The sequence below is a fragment of the Tenebrio molitor genome, chromosome 3, assembly GCF_963966145.1.
Source record: "Tenebrio molitor chromosome 3, icTenMoli1.1, whole genome shotgun sequence".
NCBI classification, from domain to species: Eukaryota; Metazoa; Arthropoda; class Insecta; order Coleoptera; family Tenebrionidae; genus Tenebrio; species Tenebrio molitor.
In genome coordinates this window covers 3286635-3312045 of record NC_091048.1, presented here as the reverse complement: position 1 = coordinate 3312045, position 25411 = coordinate 3286635, and the positions used below count along the sequence as shown (strand labels likewise).

At 34.1% G+C, this 25411-nt stretch overlaps 2 protein-coding genes across 5 annotated transcripts in view; one reads left to right on the top strand and one right to left on the bottom strand.

Moving 5' to 3' along the window:
• Positions 1-25411, bottom strand: part of LOC138125433 (DNA oxidative demethylase ALKBH2-like) — a 57223-nt gene that overhangs the window by 3823 nt on the left and 27989 nt on the right. Inside the window, exon 1 of one of the 4 annotated variants that reach the window (XM_069040743.1) lies at positions 23565-23685. The exons of 1 other annotated variant lie outside the window; for it this stretch is intronic. In XM_069040743.1, the coding sequence (XP_068896844.1) occupies positions 23565-23567 (3 nt within the window). In that variant the 5' untranslated portion in view covers positions 23568-23685. Of the gene's footprint in view, positions 1-12509; positions 12790-12953; positions 13109-23564; positions 23686-25411 lie in introns of those variants that run through there. 2 more of the 4 variants (XM_069040744.1, XM_069040745.1) reach the window with 2 other exon arrangements.
• Positions 13143-25411, top strand: part of LOC138125430 (enolase-phosphatase E1-like) — a 30502-nt gene continuing 18233 nt past the window's right edge. The window contains exons 1-2 of the mRNA XM_069040736.1: positions 13143-13301; positions 24322-24414. Of these exons, the coding sequence (XP_068896837.1) occupies positions 24330-24414 (85 nt within the window). The 5' untranslated portion in view covers positions 13143-13301; positions 24322-24329. The remainder of the gene's footprint in view (positions 13302-24321; positions 24415-25411) is intronic.

Genomic DNA, 25411 nt, shown 5'->3' with positions numbered 1-25411 from the left:
CTCTCGTATCCTCAAATGAACCTCATACAGTTGGCTTCAAAAAAAACGGGAAATGAAATTTGACCTAATGTGAATTGGAAATTTAATTTGTCAATTTATGTCAATTTGTGTCTGTTTGACAGTAGTATTTCTGACACATAATTGCAGGAGCGCGTTCATAAAATATGGGCGAAGGTAGAGTGTGGGGAATATCACGTGACTGCAGTGTCACTCCGGCATTATGAACGGAATCGGGTAAACGCGTGTTTTTTGTTTTTGTAAATGTCAACATTGTCAACTCACATTTAATTGTCATCTATTTAACCACCTGCTTAAATGAAGAACAAGAGATTAAAAATGCAATTTGACGAAAGAAAAAGGAAATTAATTATTTCTGGGACAATTTGTTCTGCAAAAAAATGTTTTTCCCGTGTAAATTTGTTATCACCGGATTCAATACAGGAAGGGTAAGAAAAGAATATAAGTGTGGTTGCACAAGGAATACCTTTAAGAATTGTTGGATATGTTGAACGGATTGTACCGGGGTTAACCAACAGACAATTTCAAATGCATTTCAGAGTCAGCCGTTCCAGTTTCGAAAATTTTGTTCCCATTATTGAAAACATAATTAAAAAATGTATAAAAACACCTTGGAACATATTTTTTTCACGCAGCCGCCGCTTCACTGCCGTCAGATATTTGACAGACGTCAAATCTGACGTATGGGTAATTTCTCCCGCACCGCTAGACATCGGTAACATGGGCACACTCCTTGTGTCACTCTAAACATTTGTGAACGATCTGGGGTAGCGTGATTATTCCCCCAATTTTAATTTGTGAACGGCGTTTGGGTGACCCACGGGTAACCTTTATACCTACCCCAGTTTTTTAACCTAAATTCTAAAAGACCGTTTCAAGCTATAAAAATTTAATAAAATCTGACAGAACTTTTTCTGACAGTTCCCGTTTTTTTTTTTAAGCCAACCGTACAGAGTGTCCCAAAATTCCAGAACAACTCAACAACAACAGCGCGTTGTTAAGTAGAGATAAAAGAAGATAACGGGAATGTAAAAAAAATCTGTCCTTCACTCTCAAAGATCCTGGTGTTTTTCTGGAAAGAAGTTTGGTAACAATCATGCGTAGGTGTTGGCGAAGTACATAAACAGTATAGTTGAGGTGCCTTGGGTGTTGGTCTCCGGGTCGAATCTGTCAATCTGTCAAATATACACCAACGTCAAATGAGATAGTGTGTTGAAAGAATATCCATGGAAAATGCAACAATATCTAGTTAAAGCATATAAATGTGAGTGCAGTAACTCTCAAGCATTTAATATTGTTCGACTGTCCTTGCGGACAAAGATCAAAGCTGCGTGCTGCCAACCATACAAGGCAAAAAATACTAGAAGGTAACTCTACCAACCTTACTTTCTATCTAGGGGATCTTACTTATCTAATGAATTCGACTTTAAACGAATTCAGAGGGAATGTTGTTTTTTAAAATAAAATCAAAACAAAGTAATTTTTTTTGAAATGCTGCAGAGAATAAATCGTCAACATTTTTTATATAATCAAAGTAACTTTGTCGTTGAGTTTTGAATTTTTGGTACACTGTATATTATATGGACGAGTCTCTACTATACTCAATTCTTCATTCTACAATTCTGAGGCAAATTCTAAGCTTAACCTTGACCAAGTACTGGTCTTTCCGAGGACAAATGAAAGTCTTGCTAAATGAACAGTAGTAAAATACGTCTTTATTGTTCGAAGGGTTGGACAAGAGAGAATTCATTATAGTCCGGACAAAATAAATGTGAATCCTCACTTTATTAAGTCAAATTATTTAACCACATGATAACGATAGTAAAGATTTATGGTAGCTTGTTCTCGAAAAGGAGCAGCGAGTTTTCGAAATTCTTTACCAGCAACTTTGGTGATAGATAAACATCTGTTCCTCATCATAAATCTTTATCTTTATTGTAGTTTCAATTTGGTTGTAGGTCGTAAAATTTTATTGGATATTATGAGCGATTAACGGGCACAATGGTTGGGTTTGAAAAGGTTGGAAAGCGGCGCGTGCCGTTTGCCGTACAATGCAAATATACCAAATGTACAATACAACCCTGCTTAAAATATTACCTGCTAGTGGTAAACTAGGATTTATAAGCCCTGCAAGATCTTTAACTTAAAGTACCATAAAATTTTACGACCTACAACCAAATTGAAACTACAGTACATTTTTATTTGAACATGTTGTTAAATAATTTGACTTAATAAAGTCAGGATTCACATTTATTTTGTCCGGACTATACAATGAAGTTAACTGAATAAAACGGTTTACGCCTGCGCACTATTACAATATGTTACTGTTTGTACAGGGTGATTCAAGTTTTATCGTCCGCACGATAAACCCTATTAAAAATTAGTAAAAATTATGAAACTTTAGAGTTACATTCTCTTGATATAAGGCTTCCAACGTGTGCAATTAATTTTCCCTTATCACTTCATTCAGAGGCATAAATTAAAAAAATCGATTTTGACCAAAAAAATGCACAATTAATTCAAAGAACACATTTATTAAATTCGCATCAAAAGAAAATTATTAGTCTTTGAATTATTCCAATTTTAACATTAAAAATGAAAAATGGCCAAGATTTACAACTACAGTGTCATAAATAAATACCTCATTGTTGGTAAACATCTGTTGAGAACTTTTCTCGTAATGCTTTGGTCCCTAAAGGGTACCATAAATATTTCACGTCAACCTCTTTTGTGGAAGTGACCGACCAATTTAATAATAAATCATAGATAAATTTTGCACTTTAATATCAAATTCCATTTATTTCAAAAACCAGTGATGTTTTTATGATTTCGATGACACCAGATTTTTCGTAAATGTTTCAAAGGACTCTCAGTGAAAAATTATGTAAAATAATGTAGCTGTTATTGAATTAAAACGGAATATTTACCTGTTTCATTAGAAAATTGGAAATTTTTACAGAATGTTCTACAGCGACACACAATCATTCCTGAATTTTTTGAGAATTTTAAATCGATTAGAAGTGGGTGTTTTTGCTCGGGCGGTAAAACTTGAATCACCCTGTACATTGAAATATTCTTGACAGCCCTAAGATTGTTCATCTTATTCCAAGAATGCAATTAAAACATTTTTCTTTACTTAATATTCTGATCACCCTACGAACTGTATATTAAACACAAGTTGATACATTTTTAGCCTTGTTTCCATTAACACTCCACGAATAGCTTTCCTTGGACCATTAACAGTACGTACTTCATATTTTCAGTTGCCGATTGCATTAAAGCAATTCATTAAAATAATTCATTGACAACACCACAATATCAACAATAACACACGTAATTTTCACACAGTTTCGATATCTCTTATAACCACAAGAAATATTTGTATTGTTTCGCATCACATGTAACGAGCATGAAACCATCCTTTTGCTTTTACTTTTCAGAATAAATAAATACTTAATTTATTTCGACGTATTTTAATGCAGACGATCTGCATTACAGCGCATTAAAAATGCTAAACATTCGCGCAATTCAGGAATGGAAGAACGAGATAAAAGACTCAACTCTAACAAATTTGAAAAATTGAAAAATACGTAGTGATTTCAGGTGTGTTCTTTGTTAGTCAGTAAGAATAAGGTGTGTATATTTTATCGCTGAATGATTCTCGAATCTTAGTCAAGATTAAGCTTGTTTATATTTATTACATCCACTTTCTTTTGTGTTATATAACAAAGAAATCAAAATAAAATACGGAGAAAGTGATGGCAGAGAAAAACGAATCTGCTTTTATACAACAACAGGCAGTGATTTCAGCAATTGCGCAACGAATTAGAGATTATGATTTATTAATAAATAAGTAAGTGGAAATAATGTGCAAAATCAATAAAAATCTCATCAAGAGTGCTTTGAAAAATTCTATAATATGTTACATTTAGCTAAGTGACAAACTACTCGTCGTTACGACAACAACTTTCTGTTTTGTTGAATAAACTATTTTGTAATAGTGGATGTGTTAATTTTGAAAAAAAATCTGTCTGATAAAAATGGAACATAAAGTGAAAAATAAAGATACTTTCACATATTGGAGATTACACTCGTCAAATGTTATTGCTACAGGTTTCACAAGTTATAAAATGCAAAAAAGAAACATAAAAAACGTTTGATTATGATTTCACGTTAATATTGGTATCAGAAAATGCTGTGTAACATTTTTTGGCGATTGTTTTGGAACACGCTGTATGACTAATAATCGATGATACGACATCATATACAGGGTGTATTTGAAATAAGTGTGTTAATTTTAACCAGTGGAGGAACTCGCCAATTTATGAAACTTTTCTCTATAACATTTTGCAAAACTCGCAAGTTTTCCGCGATTTTTTGCCCCGCAATTTTTACCAAACGAGTCGTTTTGTGTGATTAACTAGTTTTATTTTTTTTGTAACCATGAGAATTTTAATTTTAATAATTAAATATGTAATAAAAAGTGCACTATGAGACCAATATCGCTTTGGTTAAATTTTTCCAGTAGAGGTCATTTTCATGACGCTACATTTGTTTATAAACCTGTCATTATAAAATCCCGTTGAGTCTAGAAATTCTAAATGCGTCAGTCTAGACTACGGAACATTTTTACCTTATTAGGATAATTTTGTACCTTATTAAGATACATAATTAGTTTACGTTTAATTTTAACTTCTTCCGGAACAAAATACAAAGTTCTTAATCAGTTTCTTAATATAGAAGTAGAAAGTGCTTGTTAAGTCAACGTATAATGAATGTTTTTTAAATTACAAATGTTATTTTTCTTGAATTAGAGACATAAATAGAAACGTATTGCACACACACAATATTTTGTAAAAAGAAAAACCCAGAAAAATTCAAATATGGCGTAATAACACTTCTAAATAAATTAATATTATATTATATTATAAGTGATCATTATACAGGAGTGAGAATTTTGATCGACGAGTGCGCTTGCGCCCGAGTGCGACACTTCTCACGAGTTTCATAATGGCATTTCGATCACGCGTGTTATACGACGTTTTATCTTACAGGTGCAACTATTGCAAAAAATCCAAGAAATGAAGTTTCATTCAAGTAAAATGACAGCTGTCAAATTTAATCACTTGTGAGTACTTTATGTCAAGTTAAATGGCAGCTGTCAAATTTACTCACTAGTGAGTACTTTATCTCCCTTGTGATTAAAATTGGACTTGTGTCACCGAAAACAACGGTCTAAGGTAGCTCAAAAACTCCACCTGTAAGATAAAAATGATTAGTTTTTGGAATATGATAAGTTCATGGAGGTACGAGTATTAGGGTGGATTCCCAAGAAAAAAAAAAACGAATTATGTATTTATTAATGTTACTGCATTATGAAATTTTCATTTTTATACAATTTGGAAATCACAAAAACTGAAATACATCTCTTGTGCAATTACAATATTACATTTATTGTAGCGCGAAACCTCCCTTTGTTGAAATCAGTATTACCTCCATTTACACTTTTTGTTACATTTTACAACAGATCACTTCCCGTCCTCAACAAAGCAGAGTTTGCGAGGCGCAAACAGCAAAAGTTTGAATTTGTGCATAGCTGGGTTAGCTAAACTCGTCTCATTATCATTTTGACACTTGTCGGTGACACTTCCTTTCAGTATTTCTCTGGGGCAGACTTGAGCGATGTTGTACATTTGAGGTTCACAAATTTTCAAACTAAAATATCGCACGCTCCGAGTGAGGATGAAAACGATTGAGAACGTTTTTTATTGATGTGGAAGCGCCTTTATAAATATTTGATGAATGTAGAAACTATCAAAATTTTTTGCGGGTAATTTTTAATTTTCTTTTGCTGCAGTTACAGTAAAATGACAATTTTCAAATTTTAAGGCACCAGTAATTTCTAGTTCTCTTGCTGAAATATAGTACCTGAACGTTCCATATCCATAATATTAGTCAAGTTTACTAAAGTCTAAAGTTTACTTTTTCTTGTAATATCTAGTTGTTAAAGGTGGCTTTCCGGACTGTTTGTCACCATGTAAACAACCTCATAACGGCCGGAGTCCGTTAAGGATGTGCATTATGAGCAGGAGCGGCCGTTATGAGTGACTAAATAACTATAGCAACGTAGATGTAAACTTTATTTTTCATCTTTTTTACAATTGGTACAATAATTAATGTTTAATGTTATGGGACACACCTTGAATGAATCGGAATCCGTATGCCACTAGCCACTAGATGTAGACGAGATCGAAGATGATGCTTCAGAATTTTAACACCAACACAAGCGCGATTTTGCAGGGAATAACGATGACCTCACTTGCTCTGCGGCCATCCGGACATCGGGAATATCTTGATCGCGATTTTTTATTGATTTCAGTCGTTTATTTTCAACGGAAAGTTAAGTGTTGAACAAATCTGACAAACAGCAGCAAATGTAGACAAGATCGAAGATGATGCTTCACAATTTTAACACTAACACAAGCGCGATTTTGCAGGCAATAACGATGATCTCACTTCCGCACATCGGGAATATCTTGATTGCGATTCTTTATTGATTTCATTCATTTATTTTCAACGGAAAGTTAAGCGTTGTACAAATCTGACAAACAACATTGAGACATTTTTTTTTCACAAACAACGGTTGACATGACGACGTCCTTCGCACACTTATTAATCATTCGGTTTTTTTGATGGCGTTGAAAAAAATTTATTTCAAATAGATAATTGTGAACGAATCGTAGAGATATTACAAAAACTATTGTACAATACACGTCCGTTGGGGGACTTACTGCCTCGCCAGTATTATTATTCGCTCTGCGAGCTTGTCTCACAAAATCTCTGGCTCGGCAGTAAAGGCTATCCTAACGGACTTCTACTGTAAAATACTATCACGTCATTGTAATTACGTGTAATTCTCTCTCTTGTCCAACCCTCCGAACAATAAAGACGTGTTTTACTATTGTTCATTTAGCAAGACTTTCATTTGTCCACGGAAAGACCAGTACTCGGTCAAGGTCAAGCTTAGAATTTGCCTCAGAATGGTAGAATGGTAGAATTCAGTATAGTAGAGGCTCGTCCATATAATTTACAGTGTACCAAAAATTCAAAACTCAACGACAAATTTACTTTGATTGTAGAAAAAATGTTGATGATTTATTCTCTGGCAGCATTTAAAAAAAATTACTTTGTGTTGATTTTATTTTAAAAAACAACATTCCCTCTGAATTCGTTTAAAGTCGAATTCGTATTTTTTCGTATTTTGTATCGGGTGTTATTTTTTAATTTCACCTCATAGTAGGCGTTGAAGAGTCGATTGTGAACGCACTATACAGGTTACAGATCACGGATCAGCTGTTTAAAATCTTATGTTTTACCGAGTGGTGCGTTCACAATCGTCTCTTTAATGCCTACTACGAGGTGAAATTTAAAAAAAACACCCGATATTATATTGTCTGTGCTAATTTTGTTATTGATTAAAAAAAATGCAATTCATTGTGGTGTACACTCGTAAATGCAGAATGAATGTACTGTTTAATACATCTTCCTAAAATATCTTATCATTAAATTGAAAAATATTATTTCAAAATATGTAGTTACTTTGGTGCTTCATCCACTTTCTCGATTATTTAACAAATTGGCAATCGAGAAGTTTTCAATTTCTTCAAAGGAATAATACAAAAATTCAATTATTCTGGACACAGAATATTTAACGTAATACCTGTTCACATTGTAATAACAGCTGTGGTGCAAATGACTTACTATGACAACTCATATAAAAGCTAATGCCAAATGTGCGCGATTTGCACCACCACAGTTTCTTATAACGTGAACAGGTATTACATATTTTCTTCTAAATTGTAAAAAGCTTGCAAAAAAACTTGATGGTTTTCGCTCAACCAATTTTTGACAGACAACGTATGAAAAGTGGAAGGACGAAGATAGATTTATACAAACAATGAGTTGATTATTTGTTCAATTTCACAAAACCTGTTTTAATTACTTTAGAGAGGTATTTAAGTCATACTAAGAATTTACACGTGATAATGAAAGCAAGGGAAAATTCTGTTTCATTGTGATACCTTGATTTCCATGTTACCTATAAATTACATCCAACATAGAAATTGCTTCCTACAAATATTTATTTAGAAAATTGGATGCATAATCATCCTGGAAAAGCGTTACAATATTCCAAACAAAGAAAATTTTGTGCGATGGGTATTCAAATGTAAGTGAGACCAGAAGACAACATAAAAAAAAACAGACGCCAACAAGAAAAATAAATTCAGAGGTGGGGATGATATCGACCACAACGATCCTGATAACTACTAAGACTATTCACTTCAAAATAATTTTAACTCAGTCTTACATTAATTGCATTAGTTACCGCAGTCAGTTCTTTGTCATTGGTTAAATAAAATACAAATTTCAAAAATACGAAAAATAAACTAGGCGAAAAATGGGGAATTTTTTCTAAATACAGTTTCAAATTTGTAATGAAATGTGTTACAAATACATATACACATTAAATGTAATGTTTCAATTACCTGTAACATTTTAAATTTATCTAGTGTTTAAGAATACGTGGGAGGATTGGGGCAATTATTTTACTTTCCAAGAAAAATGATCGAATTCCCTATTCATTTTTGCCTAGTTTATTACAAGAAATTTTGTAAACAATGAGTGTTCGTATTCATAATTTTAAAATTTTAATTTTTTTAGGAAATAGTCCTTCAAAATATCTCTCGTACATGTTAAACTGTCGATAAATTTCTCAAGTGCGCGAACGCGTACGAAATTGCAAACTTGGATTACATACTGTTCCCCTTACATTATACAATCAATAGAACCTTTAGTCGTTTTAGAATTAAGCTAGAGGAATCATTTTACGCTTCTAATTTAAAATCCTGAAACTGCAGTAACAATTCCAAAAGAAGAATGTGACCACATTTTTGACGTGACGTTTACGTTGAATGCAATTTTATAGATGTGATTTTTTTTTAAACAGGAATCGCAAAAACTGTATGTTTTTATTTCCTTCGTATTGCATTTGATTTCACTTTCGTTTGTGTTTTGTTACCTCCTTGTTTTATTTCTTTATTAAATATAGGAAGTTAGATTAAAATCGTTTCATAGACTGGCAAGCAAATTTTTAGTAAATTTAGATGAATTTTTAAAACCCGAATTTGTTTTCGAAAAAAAATTATTTAGAAAAGTTGTAGTGGATGAGTCCTATTACCAGTTAAAATAAATACACTTTTTTTGTTACACCGTGTATACCTAGCATTATGTTTTGAACTTTTTTTTTTATTTTAAAATTGAGGCGAAATAGAAAAATATTGTATTACACTCGTTTTACAAACCATTTTGTCGCACTTGTTTGCTTTATAGCACTCCTCGCTGCGCTCGTCGTGCTCTTAAGAACGCGTGCGACAAAATGGTGTCTTATAAAACTTGTATAACAATAGTTATTTACGAAACGACTGCGAGAAGACATTTTTTGGGCATGACCGCATTATTTAAAGCACGAGCGACGAAGGGGCGAGTGCTTCATTCTTTCATTTGTGCCAATGTGCTGAATACGTCTTCTCACATCGAAGCATTATGTCTGATTTGTCGTATACCCTTTGTGAATAGGATGGCGCTTGTCCATGTGTGCTTGCCAAAGTGTCAATCGAATTATGTAATAGCGATTCATTTACACTCTTTCGAAATTTTCATCATCCAAATTAGAGAAATGGCATTTTGTAAACCAGAGTTTATTATTATCAAGTCAAATTATTTTCAGAATGCTCAAAAAGGCGAATGCTTTTTGGATGATTTTAAAGCATTCGCACTAGTCACTAGTGCGCTAACATCGATTTCGCGCACTACTATGCGGTTGCGAAATGTCATTTTGAAGGTAGTGAGTTCAAAAATTACTGTTACAACCTACTTTTTTTCTTACCTAATACTATGAGACAAATTGCACTGGGAAAAGTACTCGAGTGATATATTATTGTAAAGCAACTTAAATTCTTATTACACCATAATTTAATTATTGTTTATGTACCATTAGTATATTAAATGATAAATGGTCAAAATATGTAAGCCTCTCTGCGGCACATCTTTGCCCAAATGCATTCCTAAGATTTGGAAATACTTCGAGAGTTTTCACAAAATACAAATAATAGACAAGCTGAAAACCGTAACGAAAAGTGTCTTCTTTTTCGACAAGGTGAAGCTCCTCCACATTATACGGCTGCTGACAGACATTCTTTGAACACCGAATATCCTGGATAGTGGATATGGTTCGAATGAGTGGCGCGCAAAATCACCCAATTTAAATTCTTTACATTATTTCTTATGGACCCACTTAAAAGAATGTATGTTATTCTACACACCGCGTCACAGTTGCAGACTTTCCTCAAAGAATTGTAGATGAAGACCCTAGAATAACTCCCGAACTACTTCAAAAGGAAATGCATGAGTAAAATTTTTATTATCGTATGGAGCCCAATGGTTTACATTTTGAACTGTTCCCAAACAATTTTTCTAATAATAGGACGTAACACTCGATTTTTTTTATATCGCCCTAAAAAGAATTGAAAATATTTTCAAATGATAGATCACTCGACGCCTGCTCCTTTCAATTATTCGCAAGAGGGTGGCCACCCTGACCAGGAAAATTTTTCACTATTATGTGTCTCTTTCCATATTTAAATTGATCTATTTCGCTGTTTTTCACGTAAGTGTGTATAATAGTTTGCAAGATAATCCGGATGGATACTTTTCGTTGGGCCACTCTATATGTCGATTATCCGCGCGAAAACATAGAGTGGGTTTATCTCTAGTGTCTTTAAAGTTACAAATTTAAATTTTAGGACGTGAGTCAGATCGTTATCACGTCATTGCTTCGTCTGCAGTCGCCGCCAGACATTCTCCTTTTGCACAGATAATCTTCAAACATTTTTTGGTGGAGTTTACCTATACAGGGTGTTAGTAAATGGTTGGGAATAAATTTCAGGGTGAATTCCTTACGAAATATGTGGCTTAAAACTTAAATAAAGTTTTTCGTTAAAATGAGTAGTTTTCACAAAAAAAAATGTAGTCCACTGTTGGAGATTTTCTCTAATTAGTTCATTTGTCTGCCTAAAATTGGATTAGTTTTGAATTTGTTTTTTTTTTTTAATTCAACGTTCCACGTTTAAATTTTTGGTAATTGTTCACTTTAACTACTGAAAATTCCAGAAGTAGTTAAAGTGAACAATTACCAATTTTTTTCTTTAAACCATTATTATTTCGCAGTATTTCAAAAAAAAATACGGATATGCCAGAATACATTTATTTTTATTTTTTTGAGAAAACTACTCATTTTAACGAAAAACTTTATTTAGGTTTTAAGCCACATTTTGGTAATTGTTCACTTTAACTACTTCCCGAATTTTCGCGTTTTTTCTGGCTAGACAGCCTCAGGGCGTCCTCCTAGATCGTGTCCCACCATTCAAACCTTGTGCAAATGCCTTTTTTTTCTCTCTTGTTGTGTTTCAAGGTCGCGCCAAGTCTTAGTATAACTAAAGTGTAAGGAAAATTTTCATTTGCACAAGGTTTAACTGGTGGGAAACGATGTAGAAGAACGTCCTGAGGCTGTCTAGCCAGAAAAAACGCGAAAATTCCAGAAGTAGTTAAAGTGAACAATTACCCACATTTTTCATAAGGAATTCACCCCCAAATTTATTCCCAACCATTTACTAACACCCTGTATATCAGTTATCGATTTAACAAGGTGTTTGTTTAGTCTTCAAAGCCATAGAGAATCATTTTTTAAGCTTCTTTGCGTCGCGAGCTCTTTGCTGTTAGTAGTGCCAAGGCCGCAGCAAGCTGATGTGCGAGGTCTGCCTCCCGCAGGGGCGGCAAAGGGCCGCTACTACTTTCAGGAAAATATTGTAATATTAATAATTAAATGCAGAAAACTATACACTGACAAGAAAGATTACTTTACTGTACCCTCGGAATCTAGACTGATTTTTTATATTTTGTGGTTCACTCCACAAAGAGGCTTTGATGTAGGGTTATTTTCTTATAAATGTTTGTAACATCGTAGTTGGCGTAGAAAACCACACAAATTTTCGATGTGCCGCAGCCTCATAACAGACTCACAGATAGGTGGCGGTATTGGCGGTAGTTTTAACCGCCGACAATCTGTCAACTGTCATGTAGCAACATGTAGATACATAAATGTATAATAAAGCGCCCAGCCAACTACGATGTTAGAAACATTTATAATAACCTGTGTATATAGAGTTAAATCACCTCTGAACATGTTTTTTTTGTTTCCCTTTATATCTCCAAAACTAAAAAAGATAGCGAAAAAATTTCATTGAAAAAATATCGGAAATTTTTTAAGTTCCACAAGAAACATTATGCAAATGGCATGTTGCAAAAATGAAAGGTTAAATACCGAGTGTTATTGAAGTGTAAAGTTTTTATCGCACAAAAACATGTTTACTCACTCTTTCGTTTCAATTGATGATTATCCCACGAAGTGTCAAATTAGGGGTTAGAGATATGTAAAAAAATATTTGCTTAAAAAAGATCAATATGTAAAAAATGGTAATAGACTTCCGCAACACGCGGTATATTGTAGGTGGCAAATTTCACAGCCAACTACCTACGATGTGACGAACATTCATCATAACCCTGTATTTCATTTATGCTGGGCGAATCTTTCGCCATTTAATCAGCGCTTCGCGGGCACAAGTGTTGAAGCTTCATCTCTTAGCATTTAACGAGATTCAACCTTCCAACAGTTCCAACTTTCGTGCAGCTTCTCTCTTTATTTTGCGCATCCCACTCGGGATCCGTTACGAAACGCTGAACGACACCTGCTGTCCGACCCGAGACAAACTCTTCGTTTCCTAGGTGTTACTTAACGAGCGGAGAAACCGAACAAATACCTGTGTTCCTGGTGGCGTTCCGATTACATAAACCGGCACTTCCAAATTGCAATTCGCACCTCCGTCAGGCCGGGAGCGATCACACAAAGCTAGGTTATGTCGGGCCGCACGTCAAAGTGAGAGGGAGACTGGTGGCGTTTTCTTTTATTTGGCTGGCATGCATGCGATGCCGTGACCGCACACAGAACAGACCAGGCTGATCAACCGCGCGAGCTACAAACTGCAAAAACGCGCTCCCCGACCCGGCTCGAACATCAACAAACAAATCGAATTCTGTCAGATCTATCGGTTTAGGCGAGTGTGGTGAGATGTGAGTGGCAGTCGACGGATTTTCAACTCCACAATTAGGTAACGTTGCTCTGTGTTGATTTTTAATTAGGTTAATCGAGGGGCAAGAAGGCCGTGAAGGGTTGCTGCCAACCTTAACGGGCCGAGATAAATTCCACGAATTAACGAGGCCGAAATGACGCCGCCGTAAAAATCGCACAATAGGCCGATATCTCTTGCGTCAAGCGAACAATACAACACTCCCAAACTTATAGCAAATGAATTAAAATTAATGTAATTATTCGCGAGTGAGTCCTCGCTCTGGTATGCTATTGATAGGACGGATTTTTTTGTAGGTGGCAGACTTGGCGAACGCAAATGACATACTCGCCAAACGTCAATTATGTGTGATATTTTTTATGGATCATTTTGACCGCGAATAATTCAAATTTGAAAGGCCGGGGATGGGACGAGGTGCGACACGCGTCTCGACCGCAGTGCGTACGTACAAAATCAGCGATTTTGTGTGGGCTTTGTGTCAGGAAGGCAGGTGGTCGACAGCTTTTTCAGAGCAGTAGGTAACAAAGTGGTAACCATGGAGACTCCCCGCGAGAAAGACAATTTTTAACGGCGAATTACTCACTATGCGGTGCACAGAGGAAATAAACTGTTCGCTTAAAAATTTCTGAACTTTGTAACTGAAAAGTACACCGCCGCTTAATTAATACCATGTAATTTTGACTGGAAGGATAATTAACTTCTTGATTTTTATGGTCTATTATTTTTGTAAGTTATTAAAAGGTTGGTAGGTGTATTTTTACTCGGTATTTTTCAAGGATTCCAAATTATACGCATCCCGAGCACACAACAATTCCGTACTGAGGTTGGGTTGGGAATTTTTTATCGATATTTAAAGGTACAAAGTATGTGGAACAGCCGCATTATATTCAGAATTTATCCATGCAAATGATCCAATAAATTTAAATTTCATCGATAATTTATCATTTTTTTCTGGGAAAAATGACTGTCAATAATTTGCGACGTATTTTTACGACAGAATCGCGCAGTGACATTTGCATCGTTACATGTTTCTTGTTTTTTTTTTTTAACAAATTTCATAATCATGTATGCAATCGATTTGGCAGTTAGGACGCCAAATGTATGGTCTAAACTGCTTCGATCCGATCATAACGAAATATAAACATTTTACTTTATGTATTGGTGAGGTGATAAATAAAACTGAGATTATCGAATGCTGCAGAGCAAGTATGTTTAATTTTATGCTCATTTTTGCAATATTTAAATTTATCCTAAATCATTACAGTTCTGTTTATGTGACAACCACAAAAACAATGAATTAATTGACATATCGGGTGTTCACTTAAATTTATCCTCAAAGTAAGGGTTGAAGAGTCGATTGTGAACGCACCACGGATTCAGATCACGGATCACCTGTTTAAATCTAACCTCACTTTTTGCATTGTTTGTATTTTTTTTCTTTTGCCCCTGGAATTAAAATAAATTGTTTTTTTTGCAACCAAAAATTGTTAATAATGATCAGACTTATTAAAACAAAAACCATTTAGTAGTTTTTTTTAAATAAAACAAACGTAGAAATTATTTTGAAAATCTTCTGTACAGGGTACATAGGTATAGTGGACGTAAAGTTGGCAACAATATGTTTCTGATGTTCGTTTGTTATTCAACAAAAAACCATTAATTCACTGTATTTTAACATTACAAGTTCAATAACAGGTACTGGAAAAAATATTGTCAATTTTAAAAATGAAAAAAGTGTATCAAAAAAGTAGTTTCAAATTTTTCGAGTATTTGGTCTAATACCGGATCATTTTTTAATTTCACTTCTAGACGAACATGTTTTTTTTTTGTCCAGAAAAAGACGTATGGCTTAAATAGAACAGGCTTAATGTGTATTTTGAGTTAAACACCTTTCACGTTATTTTGGCATAATGGGAGGCCATGATTTATTCTTTAACGTTGGACACGCTGTTTGATTTCCGTCACTAAAGTGCCTGACATGCGGACCTATCAAAATGAACATAACATGTTGCTGAATTTCCCGCGATATCTGAGTATTCTTCTATTTCAAACTAGTAAAACTGATAACAATGCACTAGACATTGACGCAATTTATAACCTCAAACTTAGAAAAACATAACCCATGTCAACAAACAGCTTTACTACCAAAATTTCCATGGCCTCCCATTAGGTATGCCAAAACAACGCGAATGCCTTTTATGACTTTATCGACATTTTTGTGACAGTTTTGACAAATAAAAATAAGATAACCTTGTCTCTGCTACTTTCTGGGTTTTTAAATTTCGTTCCGCTACTTACCAAAAATCAGTCCTTTTTTCCACTTTTATTTGTGAGTTGCCTTGGTGTTTTTCAATTGGAACAAAAGCAAAATTTTTATTTGTGCAAAAATGGAGTTTACCGAAGTACACAAGACATTTATGATTGAATCATATTTCCGGAATGCCTGCAAATTAATATCCAATTGGTGTGTGAAGCTCGACCATGCCTTCGGGAGTTTAGTGAAAAATTCCTCGATGTTGCTACAACTGAGGTAAATTTTGCAAACACGCTCAGTTATGCAAAATTATTCTGTGAAACCGACAGCATTAAGAGAAAATCGGGAAGTGGCAAACCAACGAAACGAACCCCTGAATTGTTGAAAATGTGAGATAAGCAATGAATGATGACCTCCATGCGTTTTTACAAAGACTCTTACAACAAGTGGACTTATCATACAGCACATGACAGAAAATCGTAAAAAAAAACCCTGATGTTGTGTCGCTGTAAAATGCAAATATTCCCAGAACTTGAGCCACCAGATTATGAAAAAAGAATTACTTACTGTCACTAGTTCAATGGGACGTTAAAGAAGGATGTTCCGAATTTATCTCATTCAGTGACGAAGCTTGGTTTTATGTGCAGAAAATCCCCATCGGAGTATCTGACTGCATTTCGGTATTTTGATGTCACTAGACTAGATTATTCTCACTCCCGACTTTAAAAAACACCATCTTTAAATAACCAATACGCACAACTGACGCGTTAAAACTGAGAGTTAACCTAACTTTTTAAATAAATTAGCGTCGTCGTGACATTATTTAGTTACGTCAAAAACGTCATAACCGACTAGATGTGACATTTAAAAAATCACCCTGTATAATTTTTAATTTATATCACAGCAGTACAACGATTAGGCATCTACTTAATCGAATTCTCCGAATAAAGTTTATTGTTCATTTTTCAAAGAATTGCTCTAAATGACTCCGGCCTTTAATTAAACCATTCACATATTATTGGATTTAAATCACACTATAAAGACCAACACAGCATCTATTGTTCCCTTTCTTAACTAATTTTCCTACATAGCTAATCAATACAATGATCCATTTCACTCTGACCTGGACAAAGTAATCCCACGCACTTCCGAAACATAATGGGTCCACCTTCTCCTCTAATCCTCTATACCTGCACATATCATTGTTCACATTGTGTGCCATCTTTTTGGCTAGTTCTTTCAATCCCCCGGACTTATTTATCAACAAAAAAAATTTTTATTCTGTAAATGCACGAAGCTCTGCAGTCATCTTAAAGACGTACTTGTTGTTTTCTTCACTAAATAATTTTCAAAATATACAGGGTGTACAAAAAATGGTGCATAATATTTACATCACATGATTCTATGTTGAAATACAAGCAAAAAACTCTAGTACCAATTCACTGTTAACTTTCTGCTCATAGAGTTATTAACGGACAAACCTGTAAATTTGCTTCGATTGTAATGGAGCAATTCCATCACTAATTTTACCATTTTCATGACTGATTTATTTGTAATTTCATTTTTAAAAATGTTTTTTATAAATTTTTAAGCTGTAACAACATCGCAACTAAGCTAGAGTGATTTTTCGTGACATAAATATTAGGCGCCATTTTTAATACTGTTCAAAAATGGCGATAGTGCTTTCACAGTTCTTGGACCGCCGCATTTATTATTATTATTATTTGATTGTCAGTAAGTGTGTGAGGAGTGGCATTTCAAGAAGAAAAAATAAAATACATAGTTTGTTGCATACGTTCTGCGGAGCAGTTTATTGATAAAAGCAACTCCCTTCTTCTCCGCTGCGATTTAATGTGGGACAGTCGAACGTGTGACATATCCATATCTTGATGTACCAGCGGATTCGCTCCAATCAATACAATGTTCGATATTGACGTTCCTGTACAGAATATCCAATCCATCAGTTCCCTTCGGCACCATAAATAACAAACTTGGATGCGACCGCGTAAAAACGTGCGAGTTTTAAATCAGAAATTTTCGAATTTAACGCTTTTTCGGGTCATCCATCAAAATCAGCCCCAAGGCTTTTTTGCCCCACTCGTACGCAACTGCGGTTTAATCATCGCGTCCGTTCGTTAACCGCTGTGTTTTTTTCGCGGCGAATTTTTTATCAAGCGTCAATTAGAGGCGAATCGGGGGCGGCGGTCGTTGGTAAATTCCGGCGGTAAAAGCTCTCGTTGTCCCGACAAGAATCGTGCCGCACCGATCCGGAGGCGGCTTGGTACGGGCGTCACTCTCACATCGACCGGAGAGGATTTCTTCAATTAGCATGTCACAGATCCCTGATGTTTCGGGGGCGGCGCCCGTCGAATTATGACGGCGGGGAACGTTCTCGAACGGATTCCGGGGAGTGTTTTACGGGATAAGTGATCCGGGCTGCAACCTAACGAGAATTGTCGACAACGGTAATAAAGTAAAGGGGATTCTTTCTGACTTTTTGCACGACTGCTGAAATAAGCGGATCGCTTCTTTCGCATCTACAATCCGATTAGCGAAGCTCGGCTTTTATGCAAAACGCATATTTGTCTGCGTAAAGCTCACAAGCACGACTTTTTACCAATCGCACTTTGTACCTTCGCATAACTAGCTTTGCCCATATTTTTTCCTCCTCAAAGTTTCTCATCACATTTTCAATAAAGTACGAATCCACTTCGATCAAATTCCGGAGCGGATCTCGGATTGTCGATATTAATAAATATCCCTCGGGGCCAGATAAGCAAATCCAGAGATGCCTAACGACCCGAAATTATGTTAGTCATGTTCCGAAATGCGATTTGTGCAGACGAGCAAAAGAACTGGATCAAGTTGCTGTAATTCGTGCTTGGTGACACATTACGTTTGGAAAAAGCAGACAACGTTCCAATTTCTTGTTTTGTTCTTGAAAGGTTGATTAATCGGTTTCTTTCAGACCGATACCAAGTGGAAAAATAAACTTTTACGACTCGAATAACCTTTCCAGACTCACAATTGGTCATTACTAGACGAAGAATCTGATTAAATGCTACAGTTTTTTCATAAAAAAAATTATAAACCATTAATGGAGATTGTGTTCTGGAACTGTGGCAAATCACGGTGCAGAAAGGAAGAGAAAAATTATCCGTCAGTATTTTGCATTCAAATTAACTGCCATTTTATTTTAATTGTTTTTCTCGTGCTCAATTAAAGTGATATACCTATTTGTGACGTAGAAAAACGCTTGGTTTACAAATTTATTGATGAAATGTACAGGGTGATTCAAGTTTTACCGCCCGGTCGAAAACACCTATTTCTAATCGATTTAAAATTCTCAAAAAATTCAGGAATGATTGTGAATCGCTGTAGAATATTCTATAAAAATTTCAAATTTTTTAATGAAACAGGTAAATATTTCGTTTTAATTCAATAACCGCTACATTAATTTACATAATTTTTCACCGAGAGTCCTTGCAAATATTTAGAAAAAATTTAGTTATGATTTATTATTAAATTGGTCGGTCACTTCCACAAAAGAGGTTGACGTGGAATATTTATGGTACCCTTTAGGGACCAAAGAATTACGAGAAAAGTTCTCAACAGATGTTTACCAACAATGAGGTATTTATTTATGACACTATAGTTGTAAATCTTGGTCATTTTTGGCTGTTAATGTTAAAATTGTTATAAATGTGTTATTTGAATTAATTTTGAATTGTGAGCGTGTACGAAACAAATTTTTTTTGGTCAAAATGAAGTGATACGGGAAAATTGATTGCACATATTTGAAGCCTCATATCAAGGAAATGTAACCCTAAAGTTTCGTAATTTTTACTAATTTTTTAATAGGGTAAATCGTGCGGGCGGTAAAACTTGAATCACCCTGTATAAACATAAAAAGGAGCTATGTACAATTTACAAAAATTGTCAAAATTTCGCCCCTCCGTTCAATGCACACATAACCCCATAAAATCCAAGGGATTCAGATCGTAATTGTTTTTACGTTTTTTGTTGATTATCTCGCAAACTAAGCGTTTTTGACCCCATATGTATTAAGAGTTTTATGCTTATTTTTGATCATAGAATTAGCCCTGAAAGTTCGTCGGTGGAATTCTGACACACCCTGTATAATGTACAAATACATTTTGGTTGTATATTTTAATCATCGCATCATTACATGTTAAGAGTTAGATCAAATGCATTTAATGTGACAGCTTTTGATGCAATTTTTTTCCTTTTATTTTTATCTGAACTTTACTATGATGGCATTTCGACCTAAAATTCGTTTGATATTTTACGTGGCTGTTACCTCACACTTATTGGTTAATTACGTAAACCTGCGGAGAATTATGGGTGGCACAATTTTTATTTACGAAAGTGTAGAAAGGAGATGAACGAGAAGATTTCGTATTTGATGTTGGAATTTTATTTCAAACGTAAATTTCAACTTGAAACGTTTATTTGGCGACGACTGTGGGAGAAAATTTTGTTCAAACAAGGAAAATAATATATTTAACTTGGTGTGAGGAATTTTTGTTTGTCGACTTTTATTTAGACCGACAATTGCTGTTTACTTTACATTTGAGAATAAATCATCCAATCATCTGCTTGTTATACATGAAAAATTAAAAATTTTATTATGTAGAGTGTTTAAACAATTTAAATTGAATAAAAACTCACTCACTAGAAATTTTTGAAGTGAAACTTCTTTAGCGAAGGTAGTGAATCCGAAAGACCTTGAAATATTCAAGATGAAACGCTAGTGTGAATAGCGCATGCGTGAGATGTTTACATCTACCTCCTAGATGTAATAACGGGAGAGTTATTATGAAAAATAGAACAAAAAAAAAGACAAAAAAACATGTATACTTACATCTAACATTCATTTATTTATTTAAATTCGGGAGGTTAACGAAGACGATAGAAGTTTCGCTTCAACCGTGCGCTTACGTGGGTGAGGCACGCACATTTTTTATTTATTAACAATGCCGTAAAAATGAAAAATTACGTAAGTATTGCACATGTAAAAACTCGGTCATTATTTGTAAAAAAATTATCAAAATAAAATAAAATTGTTCTAAAAAAAATAATAATGTTGGAAAAAATTAATTTTATAACGAACAAAAAGAAGTCAAAAACTGTGTTAGTAAGTACTTAAAATTATGGAATTAAATGTTTGAATTGCCATCCCTCAGCTTGTTGACAAAAAGCAAGTTTATGAAGAAATTCCCCTTGTTTTAGTTTTATCTAGTTTTATCCCCGCACCCAATCAAAATTAAAATTTCAATACGTTGTGTTTCTGTTAAATGAGTCATTTTCGAGAAAGTTTTGTAAAACAAAAAACACATACGAATGAAATTGACAGTAACATTTGACTGTTTGATTTACCTACTTGATTTTGTGACTTGTTTTTGTTCGTTATAATATTTATTTTTTCCAACTTTATTTTTTTTTTCTCAAAAATTTCCTTATGTAAGATAACAAAATTTTTATACTGTCATTTAGACAATTAAAAGGGCTATCAGAATCAAGAAAAAAAATAGGGGGTTTCTATTTAAAAAAACTATCGAAGACGTCATAACTCGAAAATTAATGACTGCTTGGAATTTTCTTTGGTACTAAAACATGTATTTTTATAAACTAAAATTGACCTGTCCAAACATTTTTTTGAAAAAAATTTTGTTTAATTTTTAAGGAATTTATTCCATACTTTTGCCGCTCACTGTATATTTTGATGGCTATTTTATTCCATAACTTCCATAAATTTGGCAGTTCTTCCACTGGTTAAAATGAACAGAGGTATTTCAGATACATGAAAATTTATTTTTTGAATTTAATTCTTCGTATTAAAATTTAGAAAAACGCTAATTTCCAACTCAAAAATTTTTCACTTATGCCCTTCCACATCTTCGCACAACACTGGTTAGCCCACACCTGCGCTTTCGTGTCGAAGCTTTGAAAACTGAGCTTTTAACGACCAAATTCCAAAAGAATTGTTTTCTTGCGAATTAGCAGATCCACTTTTTGTCATAATTATTTTTAATCTGCAAGGCGCAATTGTAACAATGTATAAAATGTAATCTTTGCGGTTTAAAAGGGTAATTGCGTAGCAATTGCAATTAACGTTGCTGCGCATGGATTAACACGAGGAATTGAAGTTGATTTTATGGAGATTTAATCAAAAATAGAAATATTGCACCGGAAGAAAAATTAACGTGAACAAAATTAACACACTCGGAATGACAATAAATTGTATTCGCTTACGAAAGGTGTTGGTCAGGATACTAAAGTGTCATTTACAGATAGTTGCTACATCAATGTGCTAATTGATTGTTTAAAATTTCTCTTCACTAATTCTCGCTACTATTCATACTTGCTGGGTAACAGGAAATGTGCAACATCCAAGATTCTGCAGACAGTAAAGCTAAAATATAAAATTTTAAAGCTGCGTTTATGAGGAGGATTAATACTCTATAAAACATAAAACAGACCCCTTGGCTCCTCGCAGATCCTTTACAACCATGTTTACTGCCAAGACATGTTTAAAAACCAAATTTTATCAAAAAGTGGTACCATTTATTTGTTTGAAATTTAACAAGAAAGTGTTCTACGTTTTGTGTAAATGTTTCAAGAGTAGGTTATATGGGATCATAACCGCATCCAGTTGATAGCTTTTGACAAAATCTAAATCTAAATAAATGATCTCTGTTCAATGATTTTAATTGGCTGAAATAGTATCATGCGTTCAAATGAAAACCTAGACTGAGTAGGAGTTGAAAAAAAGTAAACCATTTGGAACAGTGTAAAGTTTCAATTTCCCGCCCTTTGATACGAATGACATTTGTTTATGTTTAATGGGCACATGATTGAACATTTCTGTTTTCAGCAAAGGGTGCCCTTAAATATTTGCTTCGAGAACAAGAATCGTTATTATTCTATTTTTAATGTAAAACATTGCAAAGAAAAAGCAGAAAGATTTTTTTGTTTATAAATTTTAGGTTAGCTGTCAACATGCTCTAATTACAATTGTCACTTTACACTTTAAAAAACCAAAACAATTGACGGTCACCAACGTCTTCCTAGCTCAGGATTTCATTTGAACGCCCGATATTAGGAAGTGGAAACCATAGAACAGAAAAGACTCATTATTTTGGTCTGTTTTTAAGGGTAACGATGATTGTCAAATTTGAACCCAAAATTTGAAAAAGATAAGCTAATCGTTGGAGAGACAACCAGTGGCAGCTGCTTATGGATTTAAATCTTCCTCATTAATCCATCTATTATATTCTCTCATCAAATATACAGGGTGTCTCAAAATTCGCGAATTCCGAATTCAGAGCGTGGTAGGGAAGAACCCAGTAGAGCTCGAAAAATATTAAAAAAAAAAAATTCGCTCATCCTGAAGAAGATATGTATAAGTACTTTAATTTTGTTCAATACGTAGCAGCCTTCATATCCACAGTGACAAAATACTATTCTAGCTACGTTGCCGTTCCATTATTAAGAAAAATTACAAAAATTTAAGATTTCTTACTCGAAAGTAAAGCTATTTTTCAAAAAATTGTTTTACGTTATTATTTTTCACAATCATCTACACCATAAATAACAATAAACTCTGCACTTTTCAGCCTGTATTTGAAGAAAACGCACTTCAAAGAGTGCACCTTCAGAGCAATATATCTTTGTGGGGGGAGTCCCGATTTTTTTTTAATTTCCATATTTGGACTACTGGACTACTGAAATGATCCCCTACAACGCTCTGAATTCGGAATTCGCGAATTTTGAGACACCCTGTACATTCGTGATGTGATTAATAAATCGATGATACGACTCGCGAAATTAGAGCAGCACATTCAACTCATCCCACGGACTCGTGGAATCTGCAGCTCGCTTTCACTCTTAGATGTCATCGATGATAATCGCACCACTTGTTTTTTGAGCATTTTTTTTTAATTTCTTATAAAACATCACGTGTAATACATATTTTGATTTTTCTAACAGAATCTTTGTTTACTTACCATTGCTTCAGGTAATAAAATATTCACCACAAAATAGTAACCTGCGGTTCACTTCACGTTCGAAAACTTATTAGCACTACAAAAATTCAATTGAAAAATTTTTATTTGAAAATTTGAATTTTTTAATTAGAGATTTTATAGCGTCTTGCAAAAATGTGTTGCAAGATGCACGGAACAACCTCTTCTGAGTATTTGAATTAATTACGAAATTATTAATAATAACATATTTTAAAAGAGAAGTGTGTGAAAAACTAAAAATATCTTTAGAAATCAATGCACGACCTCCGCTTCTAGGCTGCGTTAGACAACCAATACGTGTGAAAAATTCAATATCATTGTTGCTGTAGTGACGAAGGTCGTATATTCCTGCAGATGGACAAGTTCAAAGTTACAACTTCACGAAGCATCAAAAACTGGTATAATAGGTTAGAAAAAAGTCGATCTTCGTCTGGAACTAAAGCAATTTTCTCTGTAGTCTGGCATTTTATCGAGAACCTAACAGCATTTGCCACATCGAGGGAAAACAATTCTGACTTTTATTCTTTTACAGTAACTAAAAAATAAAGAGACAAAAATTATTTAAATTAATATACATAACGCGTGTAATATGTGAACCTTGTTCCAGAGAATTAAAAACAAACATTACTTATTAGAAAAGAACGTTGAAAATTTGTCAGAACAAATTAGATCCGAGGTATTTTTTAAAAGTGTAGAAAGTGAATTTCTATTTGTACTAACCGCTATTTATTGTTTTCAGAATATAATATGGGCTCACGGGGAGTAATTTATTCATGGAACTTGTCCTGCATTGTCCTGTTACTTATTTTACAAGTTAAAAATATAGGAGGAGGTAAGTGTTATTTTTGTAACAATCGTACTACGTAACAAAATATTTTCTGTCAAAGCACAAAGAACAATTCATTTACAATGATCTTTACAAGTTTGGGTGTAAAAAAGAAATAGCAATTTTTTTTATCCTTTTCGGAGCGCAGCCTCAATTACATCTGTTGTATTTATTTGGCAAAACGAAATCGGAAGAGAAATAAAATTTTTGTTGTCTGTTATTCATTGTTGTTTTGGGACAAAGTGGCGGCAAATGGACCGGAAAGAAAAGCGATGTTTCGGCTAGGATCACGTTGACAGGACAATGCTCTGTCAACAACATCCTGGAAACGGTGGCTTTCCGTATATTTGACAGTGACAAAGCTGCAAATGAGACAGCGCCAGATCACACACAAATAACAAAGTTCCTGGAAATCCATAATGTATAAACTTTTAATTAATCAATTAAATAATTATGACAAACAAGAACAATCAGACTAGACTTTAAGTATAGTTAAATTGACTTCCATAATGTGCACAATACAATGGGTTTTAATAGATCCTAATCATGAGTCAGGAAAGATTGAATTTTTTTTTTTAGGCTCCCAATTTTAAATCTAACTGCACGTGGAGTTGTTTTACGTGAATTTATTTTATCAAAGAATAAAAATCAATTGATGAATTATGTATAAAGACCTAACCTCATTTGCTCATAATCAGTAACACCTCAGCATATGGTACAATGGTAAAATACGTTCTCCCAAATAATTAAAGGAAATCGATGCAATATAAATTAACCAACGAAACCTATTGGGTGATTCAAAATGATTGTGGCCAAATATGACAACTATGTACAAAAATTTATGTGGCAACTGTGTGGGTGGGGTAGAGTTGATATTTCTGTGACAGTTCATAGTCGCGCAATTGTGAAAACTGTCAAATCAATGTGTAATGATATCAAAAAAATCAAATGCACGCTTATGAAATGTCATACAAATGACAACTCTACCTTATCCACACAGTTG